The 21,811-nt window shown below is 42.9% G+C and overlaps 1 protein-coding gene across 1 annotated transcript in view; it reads left to right on the forward strand.

The window, feature by feature from the left end:
* The window catches only part of Ndc80 (NDC80 kinetochore complex component), a 33,674-nt gene extending 17,966 nt beyond the window's left edge, over positions 1–15,708 (forward strand). Inside the window, exons 11-17 of the mRNA XM_021149345.2 lie at positions 1,588–1,793; positions 2,922–3,074; positions 5,454–5,543; positions 10,020–10,112; positions 11,219–11,349; positions 12,246–12,348; positions 15,496–15,708. Of these exons, the coding sequence (XP_021005004.1) occupies positions 1,588–1,793; positions 2,922–3,074; positions 5,454–5,543; positions 10,020–10,112; positions 11,219–11,349; positions 12,246–12,348; positions 15,496–15,633 (914 nt within the window). The 3' untranslated portion in view covers positions 15,634–15,708. The remainder of the gene's footprint in view (positions 1–1,587; positions 1,794–2,921; positions 3,075–5,453; positions 5,544–10,019; positions 10,113–11,218; positions 11,350–12,245; positions 12,349–15,495) is intronic.
* The last annotated feature ends 6,103 nt before the right edge of the window (positions 15,709–21,811 follow it).

Below are 21,811 nucleotides of genomic sequence, written 5' to 3' on the forward strand. Positions count from 1 at the left end.
TTTAGACAGGGGTTTGCTGAGCAACCCAAGTTGGCCTCAACTCATGTCCCAAGCACTAGGGTTATAGGTGTGCACTTCTGTTCCTGCCTGGTTTGAGTACAAGGCTTCTGAAGCCAATAGACAGGCTATTGAAGAACAGAGGTCTTCTGAATATGACCTTGTATGTTCTTATATGTATACAGTATATCATAGTATATTCTACATGAGTATGTTGTTTCATATTATAAGCTAGATTCCTTTTTGGTAATTTGGTAATTTAGCATGTATGTGTCGTATGTGTGAGAATATACCATAGGGTATACTTGAAGGTAAAATGACAGTTCTTGCTGAGTTCATTAGGTTCTAGAAATCCAGGCTTGCACATCGAGTGTCTACTGGCTGAGCTGTCTTACTGGCCCTAATCAGCAGGGTTCTTGATGTCTTATCCTCTGTCAGTCCCATCTAAGCAAGTCAGCAGCTGAGATAATGGAAACCCACACATGCACCATCCTGTAAAGTCAGAAGCACAGCTAAGGAGCCTCCTGTGTGTCCTGGGTCTCTGTAACATCTGCTCAGGGCACATAAGCAACGTTAGTTAAGCTTTGGGAAATGCTATGACACAGATTGCTTGCTAACTTCTGTGACACTAGAAACAAAGAGAGGTTGCCTAAAATCATAGAGCCCGCCAACTGCAGTTTTAAAGAAAATCTATGGAGATCTACAGTTTTCCTGAAACTGCAGTTTCTCACATAGGCACTTTACCAACCACATCATGTTAGCCCCTTCCATGTCTTAATCTTATCAGAATATTTTTTCCCAAAAGCTGTAAGTTGAACAAAGAATAATGCTTCATCTGTCATTTGTTTTCATTCTCTAAATATTTTAGCTTCCCTGATTACTTAAAGCCATTTGTGACTACAAATGATTAGGACATATTTAAATTCTCTACATATATCATGCTTTTGTGCAGATGTGTCACATATACCTAAAGTTATGTAAACCAACTCACAGGTAGAGCTTACCAATTATACTGTAAAGACCACATTTCTTTTTTTTTTTTAATTAGATATTTTCTTCATTTACCACACTTCTTAATAATCCAAAGAATTTGTATGAGTATTAGAGGCATTTAAAAATGAACATTGGGCTGGTGAGATGGCTCAGTGGGTAAGAGCACCCGACTGCTCTTCCGAAGGTCCGGAGTTCAAATCCCAGCAACCACATGGTGGCTCACAACCATCTGTAACAAGATCTGACTCCCTCTTCTGGAGTGTCTGAAGACAGCTACAGTGTACTTACATATAATAAATAAATAAATAAATCTTTAAAAAAAAATGAGCATTAATAGAGTCAAGTTTTAAGTGTAACCTTGGATAGGCCTTTTTGTCATATCGTTCTTTCTGAAGCTGTAGTAAGGCCAGTGTGGAAGAAGTTAACATAAAACTTTAGTTGCATTGGCTTATATCCTCAGTGAAGTAGGATCAGTTATCCAAAAGAAAGGGTGTATGTGTATAAAACAGATAGTTAAACGTCAGCCATTTGAAATGACGCCATCAGTTTCTTTGTAGAGAATAAGGAAAGTTGACATTTCTGTTTCTTCCAATGCAGAACAAGAATGTGAAACAGTTAAACAGGAAAACACTCGGCTACAGAGTATCGTTGATAACCAGAAGTATTCAGTCGCTGACATTGAGAGAATAAATCATGAGAAAAATGAATTGCAGCAGACTATTAATAAATTAACCAAAGACCTGGAAGCTGAACAGCAACAGATGTGGAATGAGGAATTAAAATACGCCAGAGGCAAAGAGGCGGTGAGTTATACCACACTCTCAGCAACCTCAGCACAGGTGACCGCAGGACAGGTCTGTGTAACCAAGATGAACTCGGGATAGACTGATCAATTTTTCTGGTGCTAACATTTTTTTCACAAGTAAAACACTCATACATGTCAGTCAAATTTAAGGTAAACTCAGTTTTCTGATAATGAACCAGGAAACTGGGGGTGGAGGAAATCATGTTGGTAATTGTAGCATTGCGTGAGCAAGCCGTTGAGTTTAAGTTGTTACCTATATCCCCTTATCTTCCTGACCCTTGGGGGCAAGCTCTAGCCTTGTACATATACACATCGGTAAGAACTAACAGGGGTGTTTGTCAGTGATGGAGCCCAAGCTCAGCATGCTTGGGGTACCACGTTCAATCCGTAAGAACAGAGAAAAGGAGGCGGCACCTAAAGGCTTTGAACCTAGAATTTGGTCAGCACTGATTGAGCTTTAACCTGCAATTTGCCACTGTCTGCACGTGTAGTCTGCATCATCTAACCTTCCATAGCCTCCACTTGCTTCTTTAGAAACGGACTATGTCAGTGAATCTCTAGTGAGTTATTTCAGGGAACCTTATCTCTCAATGCTCTGTAAGAAAGGGAAGGTTATAAATCTCTGGACGGAGTAAACATTGAGTCTATGAAGCTAAGAAGAATAAGCGATTTATTTGCATGAATAAGCTGAAAGGGGAAAAATGTAGGAAGTAGGTAAGCGGTGGCCTAGGAAGGGACCAAGTCCAGCCGTGTGAAAAAGCCTAGTGTGCTGGGACGCCGAGAGCAGCATCAGTGAATCAGAAGAAAGACTACCTTCCCAGCAACGCAACTCAGTTCTAGAACATTGAAGAAATATGAACTACTAAAATATCTTCAACAGAGTTAACACTTTGAAATGTAAATTATCTTGTTTTGTTTATTTTTGGTGATTAAAGTGGTTTACATATTGTCAAGTCTTCACTTTATTCCATATTTCTAACTAGTTTTGAGAAGGTAGATTGTAGTTGAGAGCCAAGCCTGGACTTGCTCTAAATGACACGGAGTTAATGAAGGGACAGTGGTGTGCTGCTCACCACCACGCATTAGGTGGCTTCACGGTAACTTTCTGTTGTGTTCTCTTTACCAGATTGAAGCGCAGCTGGCTGAGTACCACAAGTTGGCTAGAAAATTAAAGCTTATCCCCAAAGGTGCTGAGAATTCCAAAGGTTACGACTTTGAAATCAAGTTTAATCCTGAGGCGGGTGCCAACTGCCTTGTCAAATACAGGACTCAAGTGTATGTAAGTATGTGTTTCAATTGAGTCTCTCCACGATCTAGAACAGACTCAGGACCGAGACACTGGCTGCTCTCCCTTTCTTTTGAGTAGCAGAATTCTTGCCTCACAGGTAGCCTTTGAACTTAGAAAGCCTTGTCCTCTGTGCCCACTTTACTTCATCCAACTGTCCACAAGGAAAGCTGACTGCAAGTAAAACAGGTATCACGACTGTAGTGTGACAGTCTGAGGTAACCTTTGTTCCCAAGTTCCCTCTCGCCCCTCTTGGGAGAGCAGTGCTAGCAAATGGCAAGTGAGTGCTTCCCTGGAAGTCCTTCAGGTTGGTAAACAGCTCTTCCCTCTGGCCAGAAGACTGAAGAGGGGTGGGTGAGATCTTGAGAGGTGAAATATTTGCGGTACATCTGTGGGAAAAGTTCTAGGTACAACCACACACATGAAGGCATAAAGTATAATAGATTTTTTTTTAAGTCAAAAACAGAAAAGAAAAAGAAATGTCAGTAATCAACAAGAAATGCCTAATTTTGAAATGACCAAGGAGATAATTTTGAGAAGAAAAAAAATTTATTGCTATATTACAATGTTTAAATTATCCATGTTATAGTCTTATTGTCAGTACTAAAATGCCACCTTTGAAATACTTAGCTTTTGAATTAAAAAATGTCGAGTCAAAGGCTATGCATTTTTCCCTTGAGAACTGTTCATCTAGTCTATGGCTAAGCCACCCTGAAACTGCTGATCTCATCTAATCAGAAGCTAAGCAGGGTCAGCTCTGGTTGGTACTTGGATGGGAGAATTATTCATCAGCCACGAATCTGTTGTGTACAAACTATGTTGACGACCAGCTGTGTCCTGGAGATAAAATACCCAAGCAGAGCCCTGCCTCCTTAGAAATGGCGGTTTATTCATGAACAGACATCGCTTATGTCAAGCCAGCTAGATCCCACCCCCTCCCACTCCCACTCGCTTTTCAGTAGTGTTTCTGTGAATCCCCAGCCAGGTCTCAACTCACGACAGTGCTTCTCTCCCAGCTTCCTGAGTGCTGGAGCTGCAGGCGCGGCCACAGCACTCAGCTTCTCCCCATGTAGCATTCACTTCAGGATTCGCTGTGTAGCTCTGGCTGTCCTGGAACTCCCTGTTTAGATTAGACTAGCCCCAAGCTCCGAGATGCTGGGATGAAAGGGTTACAGCAGTATACTCAGTTTGGATTTACATTCAGTCAGTAAATGTTCAGTTGCTAACTGGTCTGGAAGCCATTCGTTGTCAAACTGGGTACATGGATTTCTGTCAGCAGCCACGGTGCCAGGCAGCCTTCATTCGCCACTGCCTTGAATGGTTTGATATTGCCACAGCAATAAATAATTACCTGGGTCAAGTAGTCTTGTAAAAGATTATTCAGGTACAAAGAATATGCTGAGAAAGGGAGAGAAATTACTGTCATCTCTAGAAATATTTTTAAAGTGGACATGACATGCTGGAGAGATGGGTCAGTGGTTTGAGTGTACATGGCCTTTACAGAGATCCCAGATTCAACGTCCAGCACCTGCAGCAACTAATTCACACCTGCTTGTTCCTCCAGGAGCTGGGTTCTGTTCAGTGGTAGAGCCCATGCTTATTTTAGAAGGGCTTGGGTTTGATGCACAGCACCAACAAAAGGAGCCGGTCAAAATTAGAAGCCCACAGTAACTTGAAGAGATTTGCTTGATACATAATGGCCTGTGGCATTTTCTTTTTGAAGTCATAACATAGTTTAAAAGTACAAATGACATTTATATAACACTGTAAGTATACTAAATTCACTAAGTTCAGTTATCATTTTAAAGTAGGTATTCTCAATTTTAAAAAAGTACAATGAAAATCAATGAAGTATAGTGTGGAAATAAAATCAGTAGATTAGAAGTCAAATCGAAATCCTACCAGAATTATGAGACTAAGTCTTTGCAAGGTATTAAGAGAAATGGGCTGGAGAGATGACTTGTAGTTAACGGAGTGTACTGACTGCTCTTAGAGAAGACCCGGCACCCACACCAGTCAACTCATAACCTATAATCCAGCTCCAGGGAGACCCAATAGGTGTGGCCTCAGCAGGTACCCGCAGTCATGTGTGCATACATGCAGACACACAACACACAGACAAGTGTCAGGCATTGGGGCACATACTCCCATCCTGTGGGAGGATGAAGGTTGAGACATGCTTTTTTTCCTCTAAACCTTACCTTCAAAACTACCAAAGGTATTTTCTCCTCATTGGTATGTTATATATATTAGATTTAAAATATCGTGGCTTTATTTTATTTCCCCAAAACTGACTTACATCGTAATCTAGACAAGCTTCATGGGAGAAGTTTATAATCGGATATCTCCTCGCCCATTTGATGTATTTTCTAGGCTCCTCTCAAAGAACTCTTGAATGAAAGCGAAGAAGAAATTAACAAAGCTCTGAATAAAAAGAGGCATCTGGAGGATACTTTAGAACAAGTAAGTGTGGCACGGGTGACGAGAGCGGAACACTGCGTGTGATGTGGGGTTTCTGTGCAATAACCATTTAAATTGATTTTCAAGGCAAGGGTTCTCTGTGTAGTCCTGGCTGTCCTGGAACTCCCTCTGTAGACCAGGCTGGCCTCGAACTCAGATTCATCTGCCTCTGCCTCCCATCAATTTTAATTAAAATTATGAAAAATGAAAGTTGGTGCTAATCTTGACTGGTACATATAAAAGAACTAAGTTGAGTCTTTATTTACCACCATGATAAAGTGGAATAAACTCAGCTCTCTTCACTTGCTTCTTGATACAACCGTGTCCTTTTTATATTCAGGTGGAGTTGAGGCCGGCTTCTTATGTGCTATTAATGCTTAGGAGTTAGTCAGCCAGGACTGTAACATCTTGGAATGAGCCAAATGCCTGTGGGTGTTTTAGGATAGTTTTCTGTTGGGTATGGTATCACAAGCGTGCCACCCTGGCCCTCAGGAGGCTGGGGACGAGGACTGACAGGGGTTTCTGCTCTCAAACACCTGAGACATGATGCCTTCTGTAGCTCTGAGACACTGAGGCTACTGTATTCAGTAATTCAAAGCAACGAATGAAGCCCTGGCTAATGTAGTTCTTTAGGAACTGTTCTAGCCAAGACTATCTCAAAACAGGAAGTTCCTTTATTAATCTATAAATAAACTGTGACATTTCTTTTATTTTTTTTGGATTTTCGAGACAGGGTTTCTCTGTGTAGCCCTGGCTGTCCTGGAACTCACTCTGTAGACCACGCTGGCCTCGAACTCAGAAATCCGCCTGCCTCTGCCTCCTGAGTGCTGGGATCAAAGGCGTGCGCCACCACGCCCGGCAACTGTGAAGTTTCATAAGTAGCTATCCAAGTGATCCACAGAGAGCTGTTTTCAATGTTAACAGTCTCCATGGAATCTGACATTGTGGCCTGCAGACATGGCCTTGTGATAAATAATTCCTTAGCATGAGCCTGCAGCCCTGGTTTCATCCCCAGAATAGAGCGTTCCCTTGTACCTGCAGTCCCTGCACTTTGAATGCAGAGGCCAGAGTTCCAGGCCAGGCTGGGCCACAGAGTAAGACCCTATGTCACAAAATTGAAAGATAGGAAATTTAAAAATGAAACATGCACTGTGGTTAGAAATAAAGTTAGTTAGTTTAAATTATGAGAAAACACAATATAAACAATAATCAATGTTTTGTTTTTTAAAAAAAATTTGGTGGGTTAAACCTGAATACCACGGTGAATACTTGTAATGCTGGCTTTAAAGTCAGAGAATCTAGTATTGAAGACTACCCTGGGCTACTACATAGGAAGTTCAAAGCCAGCCTGGGCTACATGAGCTCATGACTCAAAATAATTAAAAGAAACTGTGTGTGCGTGTGCATGTGTGTATTCATATATTTAGCTAAAGATGTGTTTAAGAACACTGGTTGCTCCTGCAAATGGCCTGAGTTTAATTGCTAGCACCTACACAGTGGCTCACAGCCTTTGGCTCCAGTTCTTCTGATTTTCATGACTACATGACACACCTACATGCAAGAAAGGCATTTATATACATAAAGTAATTCTACATAATAATTACATATTGTATATTCCAGATAGGTAGGTAGGTAGATAGATAGATATTCCAGATAGACAGACAGACAGCTGGCAGTCAGGCGGTCAGACAGACGGTCCAGGGGCTGGAGAGATGGCCCAGCAGTTACAAGTATTTGTTGTTCTTCAAGAGGACTTCCACATAGCAGCTCACAGCCATCAGTAACTCCTGTCCCGGTAGATCTGACACCCTCTTCTGGCCTCCTTGAGCACTGTGTGCACATGATACAAACATGCTTATAGCATACCCATATACATAAGTTATGTAAATAATAACTGATGAGCTAGACCCAGCGGTGCATGCCGGTAATCCCAGCACTCTGAAAGCTGAAGCAGGAGAATCTTGAGTTCAACATAGCAAGTTCAAGACCGGCCTGGCTTTTATAACATAAACCGGTCTTGAAAAATTAGAAAACTGGAAGGATGGATTACGGCATAAATAGTAAAAATCTCAAAGTTGACTCCAAATGAAAAGTAAAAATGAGTAACCAGAAAAAGAATTGGCTCTCAAAAAGGATTTCATTAACAAATTATTTTACAAATTTTACAGTGTTTTCAAACATTAAAGACCAGATGACTTTAGGACTTGAGAATTAGCGGAGCATAAACATAATGACCACGGGGTTACTATGACCGTATACAACAACCTAAAGGTCATCACGGAAAAGATTAAACCAATCACTGACAGACACAAAAGCTCAGTAATTACCCCTGAAATGTACTTAGCAGATACGTTTGTCTTATTTAAGACAGGGTCTTGCTCAGCACAGGAGAGTCTCTAACCTGCAGGCTTCGGGCCCTCGCCTTAACTTTTAAGTATGCATGTGAGTGCGGGTGCCCATAGAGATGAGAGATGTCTGACCCTCCTGAAGCTGGTGTTACGGGCGGTTGTGAACCATCTGGTGTTGGTGTTGGGAATCACATTCTGGACCTCTGAAAGAACCACAAGTGCTCTTAACCACTGAGCCATCTCTCCAGTCCCATGGTTTTATCTAATACAGATGAATAAAGTTATATTGCATACATATACAACATTTTACTTGTCTGTCATTTTTGTGGATAGACATCTAGAATGACAGCATTTCCCAGCTATTTGAATAATGCAGAATAATGCAGTAGCAAACATGAATGCCAAAGTATATCTGTGGTAGGACTTAGTGTCTCTTGGGTGAAATAGCCAGATCATATGAGACTTCTGGTTGTAGTTCTCAAAGGTTTTTTTTTTTTCACTTTTATTTTTATGTGTGTGAGTATTGTTCCTGTATGCATGTATGTACACCATATATATGCCTGGTACCTATGGAGACCAGAAGAGGATGTGAGATTCCCTGGAAGTAGAGTTATAGATGGTTGTGAGCCACTGTGTGGGCACTAGGAACCAAACCCAGGTCCTCTGTAGAGCAGCCAGCACTCTAACCACTGAGCCATCTGCCTACCCTGTTGTAGTTTTGACAAAGCATCATGCTGATTTCCATAGTAACTGCAACAATTACATTCTCACTAGGGTTCCTCTTTCCCCAAGTCCCTGACAGCATGTGTTGTCCTTTCTCGCTGAAAGTCATTCTGAGCAGGTAAGGTGGAACCACAAATCACTTTGAATTTGCCTTTCCCTGGTGGCTGAGGATGTCGGACCCTTCATCAGATATCACTAGCCATTTGGTTCATCCTTGAAGAACTACCTGTTCCCTTTGCTACCTCATATACATTTGGATGTGGTGGTCACTGTTGTTTCTTACATAGTAGACGCCTAGCTGATACATAGTTGGCAAGGAGTTCTCATTCTGTGTGCTGTCTCTTCAGTTGCAGGGTTGTTTCTGCTGTCGTGTGTTTTGTCTGATTGGTTTTTTAGAACTTTTTGTAACCCATTTGTCAGTCCTTGGAGTTATTTCCTACTGCAGTCCTTTCAGCACTTCCTGCCTCTGCATCAGAGGGTTATTGATGGAGAACACAGTTGACGCGTCTTCCCTAGCAGTTCCAGCAAGTTTTTGGTCCATTTTCAAAGTTTCATTTAGGGTGAGACTCAGGACTTGGTTTCATTTTTTTTCTACAGTTTTCTCAACAGCATCTGTAAAAGAAGTGGTCTTTATCCTAATGTGAGTTTTGACATCTGTGTTAAAAAATACTATGTAGCCACTGGAGCTAGAAAGATGGCTCAGTGATTAAGAGCACTTGCTGTTCTTGCAGAGGACCCAGGTTCAATTGCCAGCACCCAGATAGCAGCTCACAACGACTTATAGCTCTAGTTCCAGGGACCCCATGGACACCAGGCATGCACATGGTACACATACATGCATACATGAAGGTAAAACACTTATTACATAAAATAGAATCTTTTTTAAAAATGAAATTCTTTAAAAGAAAAACTAGGGCTACAGAGTTGGCTCAGCGGTTAAGAGCCTTTGTTACTTTTGGGAAGGGCCCAGGCTTGATTCCCAACACCTATGTAGCAGCTTACAACAGTCTGTTAACTCCAGCCTCAAGGGATCTGATGCCTTCTTCTTTCTTTAGTGGGCACCAGCACACACATGGTACACAGACTTACATGCTGGCGATACAGTCCTATACACAGTAAATAAACAAATACTCTGTATAAAAAAATATACAATTAAAAAAAATGTTTATTTATTATATGTAAGTACACTGTAGCTGTCTTCAGACACACCAGAAGAGGGCGTCAGATCTCGTTACGGATGGTTGTGAGCCACCATGTGGTTGCTGGGATTTGAACTAAGGACCTTTGGAAGAGCAGTCAGTGCTCTTACCCGCTTAGCCATCTCACCTGCCCCCTACAGTTTTTATGTTAAAGAGAATTTGGTGTTTTGTGTTAGTTGTGATTTTTCAACCAAGGTTTTATCCCCAAGCTGAACACCATGAAAACGGAAAGCAAGAACACTGTGAAGATGCTGAAGGAAGAGATCCAAAAGCTGGATGACCTTTACCAGCAAGCAGTGAAGGTAGGATCCTGACCAGGTTGTTCATCTCAGCCAAGGCTCTGTCATGTCTGATGGTCCGTGCACACTCTCTGACGTCACTCTGAAATCTTAGGTGGATATGATGGCACACATACACTGAGGGGCAGTCTTCAAAATGCCACCCATGGTGTCGTTGTACCTATAATCTCAATATTTAGGGGACTCTGATGGGAGGATTGTCACAGGCTTGAGACCCACCTGGGCTACACATACATAGCAAGACCATGTCTGAATAAATAGTAAAAGTCTACTCTCTTGTGTATTTGTATTGAGTTGGTGCTAAGTACCCCTTAAGAATGGGCCCCAGTCATGTGCTTTACATAAGTAATCGTCCATCAGGGACCTTGGCAGACTGACTGTCCTGACTAAATTCCTGACTACTGTACGAGCCCCAGAAGGCGGGTAAGGTATAGGACCGGCTAGCACTGTGCTGGCCGACACTGCATTTTATCAGACAGGTTTTAAGAGATGTTCTGTTCATTGGCACTTACACAATTTAACGATAACTTCCAGCTGTGCCATTGTTAGTTATGACAAGAGAATGCAAAGCTGTGCCTTGTCCTAGGTTATATAGGATGGGTTGGGTTTTTGCTTGTTTGTTTGCTTTTGAGTAATGGGAAAGTTTTAGAAAATATAAAACAAATCTGATCTGTACAGGAAATATGAGATATTTGGTCATTTTTACATTTATCATGCTTCTTCCATGAAAGTATAAGTTTATTCTTCGAGATGCTTGAAGGAAAGAATTTATGAATCCATACACTTCATCTTCACAAACCTGGGAATCTGAGATTGGGACTGCTTTTTGCTATACATAGTTAATGCTTGTGTGTAAAATTTTAATCAAAATACCAGGTTTTCTATAAATTAGACTTGGAACACTGTTGAATGAGTGGCTACCCAGAGACCACTTGGAAAGGGCACGTTTGTGTTTACAATACAGCATTCCCCAGGGGGACAGCTAAGGCAGGCAGGCAGCATCTTGGGAATACAAATGATACAACATTGTTTTTGAAATGCTTTACACTTTTTAGTACACCTGGAGCAAATAGAATATGGATATCAAGGAAAATCGTTTTCTCCTGTAGGAAGCTGAGGAAAAAGACAAGAAGAGTGCCACTGAGCTTGAGTCCCTGGAGAAACACAAGCACCTCCTGGAGAGCGGGGTGAACGATGGCCTCAGCGAGGCCATGGATGAGTTGGACGCCGTCCAGCGGGAGTAAGTTCACCTCACCAAGGTCTGATTTCAGGTGCCATGGCACACGCCTTTAGGGGTAGTACTTGGGAGGCAAAGAAAGAAAGGTGGATCACTGTGAGTTCAAGGCCAAACCTGGTCTGCTAGCCACAGCTGTTACACAGAGAAACCCTGCCTCGAAATCAAAACAAAGCAGGCGGGGAAAAAAGAAAAACTAAATTTTTTTTCTTTAATTCCTATTATAAAGCCATTTGGGATATAAAGAATGAGGAGATTTGAAGAATTTAAGTAGAGCAGGCTGGCCTTGAATTCACAGAGATCCACCTGCCTTTTTGACTAACGACGTGCTCCATTGTGCCCAGCTGACACACCTTCATTTTTTTTTTTTTTTGGTTTTTCGAGACAGGGTTTTTCTTTATAGCCCTGGCTATTCTGGAACTCACTTTGTAGACCAGGCTAGCCTCGAACTCAGAAATCCGCCCGCCTCTGCCTCCCTAGTGCTGGGATTAAAGGCGTGCACCACCACACCCGGCCTGACACACCTTCTTAAATTGTTAAGAAATCCATAAGCAATACAGTAAATATGGAACTCTTCAACTGAAGAGGCCTCAAAGCCAGGTGTCATAGCCTCACACGAGCTGACAGGTAGAAATGGGATAGAAGGTTTCAGTGCCAGGGCAGCTGACCACAGACCACACATGCACACAATGACCTAAAGCAGCTGGCATGCCTGTATATGGCGTTTGCATGGATTCTACCAGGTATGGTTTTTTACGTTCAGGAACTATTTCTCAGGGGAAAGGGACAGTGCAAGTCAATGTGCATTTCCCTCAGGTTTCTAGGCTGTGCTGATTTATTCATTTATTCTTAGACATTAAGCAACAGTTGTCCCTTTGTTTTTTTAAATTTTAATTCTATAGATACCAGCTAACTGTGAAGACCACAACTGAAGAAAGAAGAAAGGTGGAAAACAACTTACAACGTCTTTTGGAGATGGTCGCCACACATGTAGGGTCTTTGGAGGTGAGGGTGGAGGTGTTTACTGAATTCTATGAGACATTTTATAGTTTGTTTCTATAGGAACTAAATTACAATTCTTAGTTTCATGAGAACTAGTAATTTATTAGAAGGATCTTGGGTTTTTTTTTTTTTTTTTTTTGGTTTTTCGAGACAGGGTTTCTCTGTGTAGCCCTGGCTGTCCTGGAACTCACTCTGTAGACCAGGCTGGCCTCAAACTCAGAAATCCGCCTGCCTCTGCCTCCTGAGTGCTGGGATCAAAGGCGTGCAACACCACGCCCGGCAAGGATCTTGTGTATTGGTGTGGCAGGGTTCTAAGAGGTCTCTTGTATACGTTATAAAATGTTTTGGCACGTTTACACACACAGCGGAGGGAAGAGGAGTTGGTCAGGCATGGATGCCCCTGCCTGTAATCCCAGCATTTAGGAAGCTAAGGCTGGAGAGTTGCTGTTAGTTAAGGGCCAGCCTGTCTCAGAGTCCAGAGTAGATGCATGAGCACTGAAGTGGCATTGGAACGAGAGAAGGGAGTGCTGAAGGATCAATCTGAGGGAGACAAACCGCTCCCTGAGGGCAGATCCTGCCTCTCAGAGCCAAGAGCCGAATGGGCTGTGAGCATCAGGTGAGGCTAGACTATGAGACTGTCTTTACAACTCAGTGGTTATAAAATGTGCTTAAATTAGGTGCAAAAAGAAAATTTTTATAAATTCAACTTAATTAAAATTAAGGAGTTCTTAGCCAACATAGTAGCACACTCTGTAATTCCAGTGCTTGGGATGTCAAGATCTTTAGCTTAAGGCTACGCATAATTAATGGCACAGGCTTATAATCCAAAAACCAGGTAGGCCCAGCCAGAAGGACTGCAGGTTTAAGACCAGCTTGAACTCCAGAGGGAGACACTGTCTCCAAAACACAAATCACCATGAGCAAACTGTGAGATGCCAAGCAAGCAGTGGGCCTGGTATTAATCCTAACACTCCAGAACCTGCAGCAACAGGACTGACATGACTTCCAGGCCACCCTGGGCTGCATACAAATTACAAGCAAATAATAATAAGCCTTTAGTCTCAGCACTCAGAGACAGATAGAGGTAGATCTTTGAATTTGAGGCCATCCTGGTCTACAAGTTTGAGTTTCAGGAGAGTCGGGGCTACACACAGAAAAACCTCCATCTTAAAAAACAATGGGCTAAGCCGTGCGGTGGTGGCGCACACCTTTAATCCCAGCACTTGGGAGGCAGAGGCAGGCAGATTTATGAGTTCGAGGCCATCCTGGTCTTCAAAGTGAGTTCCAGGACAGTCAGGGCTACACAGAGAAACCCTGTCTCAAAACAAAACAAAGGGCTGGAGACATGGCTCAGCTAGCAAGAGCACTGTCTGCTCTGCCAGAGGTCCTGAGTTTGATTCCCAGCTCACAACCATCTATGATCTGATGCCCTCTTCTGGCATGCATGTAGGTATACATGCAGATACAGCTCTCATATACACAAACTACTCAAAATAAATAAAATCTTAACCACAATCATAAATACATGCAGTAAATATGAAACTTAAAACTGAATCCCAATCCACCAATACAGTTATATGTTGCATATACAGTTATATACAATGATGGGTTACATTCTGAGATTTGCATCACAAGGCAGCTGGGCTGGTTGTGAACACATTACAATGTCCTTATACAAACCCGGGTTTTGTTGGAGATTGTATTCTCAGGAGACTGTTCTTGTATGTGCTGTCTATTCACCAGAACATCTGCAGAAATGACTGCATAACTCTAAATACACACAGAGCTCTGAGAAGATTGGCAGCTTTAAAGGCACATCAATTAGGCAAATGGTTCTCTCCTCTCTGGAGAAGCAAGGGAAAATACAATTAAGAAAATGGAATGCGGCCTGGCGGGAGTACTGCATGCCTGTCTTTAAGCCCAGCAGAGAGGAGGCAGAGGAGACAGATCTTTGTGGGTTTGAGGACAGCCAGGACTACATAAACCCTGTCTCAGAAAAAGAGAAAAAAAAAAAGGGCAAACGGAAATAAAGACAATGGAATACATGTGAACATAAGTTTTATTTTTGCTCTTTAGTTGCTTTATTTACATTCTTCCATGCAGATGGCAACACTGTACTGTTAATAATAGACGCTTATACTGAGTGGGTAGGCAAATCTCCAATTAGAAGCTGGCAACACAAGCCCCTCCTGGCACATGGAAATAACACAAGGCTCACCACAGTCAGATCAGCAAGGGCATGTCAGGTGTGAATCGCAGTCTGAATCTCATGGAAAATGGCCGAAGTTAAGACCTAAGGCAGAAATCATGACAGTCGTAGCGAGTAGAGTTTTTCCCCAGTAACAGTACCTAGACAATTTCTCAATTCTAGCTCCCTAAGTTTTCTCCTTACTTCTCCCATCTCTTCCATGATGATTTCCATTATCTCCGTCTCCACCCAACCTGTCGTTATCTGCCTGTTAGGTATGGCCCGTCCACAGTCAGGGGCAAGTCAGTGAGCCTATCTTCTCTAGCTGTGGTGGTTTGCTGCAGGCTGGTGGCCATCACCCCCTAAAAGAGCAGTCTTCTGGATATTCTGCAGGGCCTACTCTCTGTCTTTGTTTCCCTCAGCCTTGCAGTTCCCACTTCCAGATGTGCCACTTAGAATCTGGACTACTAGACTTGTTCTACTAGCCAGACCTCTGTGCACAGGGAATCACAGAGCTGGTGGCCAGACGTGAATCTCCCCCCCCCCCCTTTTTTTTTTCATTTGAGATGGTCTTGCTTGGCAGCCCAGACTAGTATTGAACTGTGATCCTCCTGCCTCCACCTCTCAGGTGCTGAGATGACAGTCACCTACTATGTCATCTAACTGAGCTGGTTCTTTTTACATTTATAAATGGCATTCTTTTTTTTTTTTTTCCTATATTTAAGTACACTGTAGCTGTTTTCAGACACACCAGAAGAGGGCATCTGATCTCATTATATATGGTTGTGAGCCACCGTGTGGTTGTGGGATTTGAACTCAGGACCTTTGGAAGAGCCAGTCAGTGCTCTTAACAACTGCTAAGCCATCTCTCCAGCCCCTATAAATGCCATTCTTATATGTAAATATCACAGTTGAAACAAATTTGTGTTCGTGCATTAAAAACTGTGCATTGTTTCCACTAGAAACATCTTGAAGAGGAGAATGCTAAAGCTGACAGAGAGCATGAAGAATTCATGTCTGAGGATCTCCTGGAAAACATCAGGGAGATGGCAGAGAAGTATAAGAGAAATGCTGCCCAACTTAAGGCTCCCGACAAGTGAAGATAAACTAATCTTTCATAGATATAGTATTTTACCCCCAAATTATGATAACATTGTAAATTGACCTTTTAGACATATCAGACAGTTAATAAAGTGTACTTGTAAAGTGTGGGTGTCCCCTCCTGTTTCTGTGACTCACCTCTGACGTGATGAGAAAATGCAGGGCATGGGCTAAACTGGGAGTCAGCAAACTCAATGAACCGTGTTAGACCACACCCACTCCCTGCCTACAAGTCTTTTCCTGCCATGTTGGCAGTTAACAGTATGCAGCAGAGGCTACTCAGCCTGCAAAGCCAGAGGTGTTGGCTCTCGGGTTCCCTGTTAGGTGTCTCTTCCTGGGGGATGGGAAGAAGCGTCCCTTTCACCCACATGGAACAGGTAACGACAAGAGGATTCCATCCAGATCCAGATGAATCAGGAAGTCCATCCGGGTTCCTTGCAGGATCAAAACTGAACCAAGGCAGCTACACCACCAGGAAATCCCCTGGATCACTTACAGGCAGTTATCCCATGAAGGGTCCCATCCACAGAACAACTCACAAACAGCTACACTGCTGAAGGGCCTTGGGCAACTTAAGGGAGGCAATTTTACCACAAAGTCCCCCCATGTCAGTTATGTGCCTTTTATATAAGCTCGGGGCAGGGCACTAGAGGAGACATGCACAGTCCTTTAATAAAATATTTCCGACTGTTTAAAGATTGCCTACTTTTAAAAGTTCTTGCGCTGGGGATGTAGCCCAGGTAGAGAACTTGCCTAGCATTTTCAAAGTTGTAGATTCAACCCCTAGCACCCAAGAATAAACAAAGGACAGTTGTAGGCTCAGATTTAAAAAAAAAAAAAAAAGGGAGAAAAATTAATAAGAGTTTTTAAACACTTTGACTCCCCTTCTAGCCCACCATCCAAATGTAGGGGAGAGAAAATGGTAAATAGGACAGGGGGATGTGGACCTGTTTAGAAGTAGTTCCTTGGGGTTAATTCCAATCTCCATTTGTCAGGATACCAAACACAAATCATTAGCAGGGGTGCAATCCAACAGAAACTGCCAGGCCTCCTCAGAGTCAGCAGGAACCACCAGGACCAGCTGGAATGTCTTGAGAAGTTCTCTGCCACGCCTCTCAATGAAGTGAAGTTCAGCCAAGATGTAAGACCAATGAAGCGTTGCAAGGCTAGCTATGCAAGAGCCCTGTCACTGTCCATTGAATACTATTTATACTCTCTCTCCAAACATCACGTGTCCTCCCACAGGTCGTGTCTCAGCAAAACATCACATAAGTCTGCCTCACAAAACACAACGAGAATCTGCATCACATGACACAAACAGAAAATTACACTTGAGATAGTTATCTTCAGACAGCTAAGTGGACACACGGAAGTGTAGGCAAAAATCTGAAATCAGTGTTAATAAGAAAATGTGCCAGGAAGAGGCACTGAAAGACTCAGTGCCAGTTCAAGTTAAGCATGACCCGTGTTTAGGGCATCAACGTGGCCGTGACGTTAGAAACAAGTCCTGTGCAAGCCGTGTAGCAAGGACTGCCTACCAAAACGGCCGAACTTAGGCTGCTCACTGAGCCGCAGAGCAGCACTGGCCTGAGACAGTGACAACAGGGGATTTGGTAGCAAACTGACTCCATGATGCTTCTTCCACCCTCACAAAGCCAGGACTTGATTCAACAGGTTGTCCCTTCTCTGAGGGAAGGTCAGTGAACAATGTAAAATCTTGAGATGTCAATTAATTCTATTACAGTTACTTACTATGTGTAACATTGTTACACATAAAGTATGGTGGCTAAAAAGAATGTTTAAAGAAGAAGAAAAGCCGACGTGGTGGTGCACGCCTTTAATCCCAGCACTTGGGAAGCAGAGGCAGGCAGATTTCTGAGTTCGAGACCAGCCTGGTCTACAAAGTGAGTTCCAGGACAGCCAGAGCTATACAGAAAAACTCTGTCTCGAAAAACCAAAAAGAAGAAGAAGAAGAAGAAGAAGAAGAAGAAGAAGAAGAAGAAGAAGAAGAAGAAGAAGAAGAAGAAGAAGAACCCTGAAGTTGATACTAATCTCCTGTAATACATGGTAGTGGTGTGGCAAGGGTAGGCTAGTGCCAGAGTACTTGTCTAGCCTGTCACACAGCCTTTGGATTTGATCCCAGAACTGAGGGGGGAGAGGGAGCAAATCTGTTAAAGCAAACGTGCAGCCCTGAAGTCAGCAAGGGATGCTGGTCCACAGCACTCACTGAAGATGTTGAGAGCTGAAGGTCTGGCTGTCCTGCCCACCCGGAGGTACATAGCAGGTTAACAGCAACGTCTAGCCCAGGTTGGCCTCAAACTCCCCACATAGCTGAGGATGGCCTTGAACTTCTAACCCTCCCACTTCTACCTTCCAAGTATGCGATTACAGTTTGTCTCCATGTCCAAATTATGTGTTATGGAGACCAATCTCAAAGCCTGTTAGATGCTAGGCAAGACAGCTATTACCAGCTCCAAAAAAGCAAAACATTAATTAAAAGAGAAAGAAACCGGGCATGGTAGTGCATGACCCACCCTTCTGGCAACTGATGTAAAAGGATCATGAGACCTGGTCAGAACTAAAGGGAAAAGGGAGGCACAGGGCAGAAAGACAGTAAACCATCACTCCTCATCACTAATTATCTAGGGCTAAAGAGTCCCTGAGCCACAGGCACAAAGTTCCACGTACATAGATTAAGAAATGAGAATAACAGCTTTTGCTATGGCTTAACATTTAACAAGTTTCAAAAGTACCCTTTTTCCTTATTGTTTTTTGGTTTGGTTTGGTTTGGTTTGGTTTTTTTTGTTTGTTTTTGGTTTGTTTGATTTTTGGAGACAAGGTTTCTTTGTTTAACAGCTCTGCTTGTTCTGAAACTCTCTTTGTAGACCAGGCTGGCCTGAAATTCACAGAGGGAGATCTATCTGCCTCTGCCTCCCGAGTGCTGGAATTAAAGGCATAAACCACCATACCCGGCTTGATGGTTAAATTTTATCATTTATTTATTTATTTACTTATTTATTTATTTATTTTTGGTTTTTCGAGACAGGGTTTCTCTGTGTAGCCCTGGCTGTCCTGGAACTCACTTTGTAGACCAGGCTAGCCTTGAACTCAGAAATCCACCTGCCTCTGCCTCCAGAGTGCTGGGATCAAAGGTGTGTGCCACCATGCCCGGCTGATGGTTAAATTTTATCAAATAACTTGTAGGGATCCTAGGACATGGGTTGTGACTTTTTTCTAAATATTTCCATATGAACACTTTCTCTGCCTGGGGCTGTCACTCAGTGGATAAGCACTTCCCTAGACCCTGAATTCAGTTTGAAGTTCTGTCAGAAAAACATAACATCCCTAGAATAAATACCATTTATGGAATTTATGGAATTTACAGTCATGGTATGGCTCTCTGCTGCTAGATTTAACACTTGGGCTTGCTTGGATTAGTTGTGTATTATTATTATTAATGTGTATAACTTTTTGCCTGCATGTATGTCTGACCCACATACATGCCTATGTCCACAGAGACCAGAGGATATTGGATCCTTGGAATTGAAAATGGTTTTTAGCCACTTTACCCGTGCTGTGAATCAAATCTGGGTCCCCTGGAGCCATCTCTTCAGCCCTGTTGGTTTGTTTTTGAGGAATTGGTCTGGCAACTCATGGATGACTTCCTGTCTCAACCTCCTATGAGCTTAGATTATAGATTCTAAGCAATAGATAGATAGATAGATAGATAGATAGATAGATAGATAGATAGATATGCCCAGCTTTTTTGTTTTCTCTCTGAGCTGGAGTTGCCCTATACTGTCCATGCTGGTCTCAAGTTTAGTGATTTCAGCTTTCCATTTCAGTCTCCAAGTAGCTGGGACTAAGTATTCTACTTTTTAAAATGTATCCACAGAAGAAATAAAAGAAAGTAAAAAATAAAAATTAAAATTAAACTTCTCTAGGATAAAAGTCTTAAAGTCGGGCTGGTGAGATGGCTCAGTGGGTAAGAGCACCCGACTGCTCTTCCGAAGGTCCAGAGTTCAAATCCCAGCAACCACATGGTGGCTCACAACCATCCGTAACGAGATCTGGCGCCCTCTTCTGGAGTGTCTGAAGACAGCTACAGTGTACTTACATATAATAAATAAATCTTTAAAAAAAAAAAAAAAGTCTTAAAGTCTGGGAGTGATACAACATGCTTGTCATCCCAGAATTTGGGAGGCTAAGGTAGCCAAGATCTGAAGTTTGAGGCCAGCTTGGGGTCCTGTCTTACACTTACACATGTGTGTGTGTGTGTGTGTGTATGCAAAGGCGGCCTGGGGAGAATTTAGACTGAGGGTAAATGACCTGAATCCCAGAGAACTTAGAGCAGCTTTTCTGCTTCTCAGTCTTAGGTAAATACTTTAGTTAGGCCTCAGGGCTAGTGAGCTGGTTCAGTGGGTCAAAGGCGCTGCTCTCCAGGTCTGGTAACCTGAGTTTGATCTCCAGAACCCACGTAACAGTGGAAGGAGCAAAGCAGTTCCGCCAAGTATCCTAGAAATCAAACCCTTGTCCAAGAAGCTGAATTGAGCAAAATGGTGACATGAACAAAGCAAAAGAAACTAAAGGTTATGCAACTTTAGCTCTCATGTCGCCAAGGAACATTACGCTAACCCAGGGTATGGTGTCGTGGGACAGGAAGACAAGATTAAATGTGGGCTGGTAAAATGGCTGAGTGTGTGGGCCGGTGGGTGGATGGGTGGTTGGGTGAGTGGGTGGGTGGAGAACAGGATGTGCCAATGCTCTGTGAAAGACTGTAATCCTGCTTATCCTTCATAAACTCTCCAGCCTCAGAATGAAAGAGAGAGATAAGCTTTAAAGCTAGCCACTTCACCCACTAGAGCCTAGCAGGCTTAAAATACAACTAGAGAAAGTAGCCTGTAACGGCTCATTGAGGGAAGGGGAAGAGTAAGGTGATCTCTCCTGAGAAAGGAGAACAGCCTGTTCAGGAGCCAAAGAGGCCCCCTCATGGGGCTGGAGAGAGAGCTCACTGGTTAAGGGCACTGGCTCCTCTTGCAGAGAACTCTGGTTCAGTTCACAGCCTTCCCATGGTGACTCACAACCATCTGTAACTGCAGTTCCACGGGATCTGACACCGACTTTAGGGCTCCACAGGCACTGTGCACACATGGTACACTTACATAAATGCAGTGCAAACATTCATACACACAAAAATAAAACTTTTTTTTTTTTTAAAAAAACAAGGTCATCTTGGAGAACGTTGGGGGTTCTCTGTCTTTAAAAAGAATATAACCAGTTATACATATCTGTGATTCCAGCACCCCAAAGGCTGGTACAGGAGGATATCCCCCAGTTCCAGCCTGGACTATATAGTGAGACCCTATCTCAAAAAGCAAAACAAACAAACAAACAAACAAAAAACAACAACAAAAAAAGACAAAAAAAATCAAAACAAATCAAGAAGATACAAACCACAGGAGATTAAGCAGGTGTGTAAAATGTTTGTTGTGTAGGCACGACGACCTGAGTTCAGATCCATAGCACCCAGGCATGGTGGGGTATCTCTAACCCCAGTGCTGGGAGTTTGGACAGACAAGTGGATCCTGGAGCTGACTGGCTAGCCCACATAGCTCATCTGTGAGCTCCAGATCCAGGAGAAATCCTGTTTCAGAAAATACGATGAAGAGAGATAAAGGAAGATACCTACAGTGGGCCTCTGACCTCCATGTGCCTGCACACACGTGCATGAACACAAACATGCACACAAAAGACTCAAACAGCAGTGTGCTACCAGAGGGGATGAACGAATCCTTTATTAGGAAAACAAATCCTTTATTACTGTGGCGATTTGAATAGGTACAGCCCCCGTAGACTCATGTGTTTGAATGCTTGGCCCACAGGGAGTGGCACTATCAGCAGGCATGGCCTTGTGGGAGTAGGTATGGCCTTGTTGGAGGAAGTGTGTCACTCTGGGGGTAGGCTTTGAGGTTTCCTATGTCCAAGCTACACCCAGTGTGGCAGACAGTCTACTTCTGCTTTGTGGAGATCAAGTTGTAGAACTGTCAGTTCCTTTTCCAGCGCCACATCTGCCTGGATGCTGTCATGCTTCCTGTCCTGATGATAATAGACTCAACCTCTGAAACTCAGCCAGGCCCAATTAAATGTTTTTCTCTATAAGGGTTACCATGGTTACGG

Source organism: Mus caroli, unplaced genomic scaffold, assembly GCF_978045245.1.
Source record: "Mus caroli unplaced genomic scaffold, Mus_caroli_1 scaffold_18, whole genome shotgun sequence".
NCBI classification, from domain to species: Eukaryota; Metazoa; Chordata; class Mammalia; order Rodentia; family Muridae; genus Mus; species Mus caroli.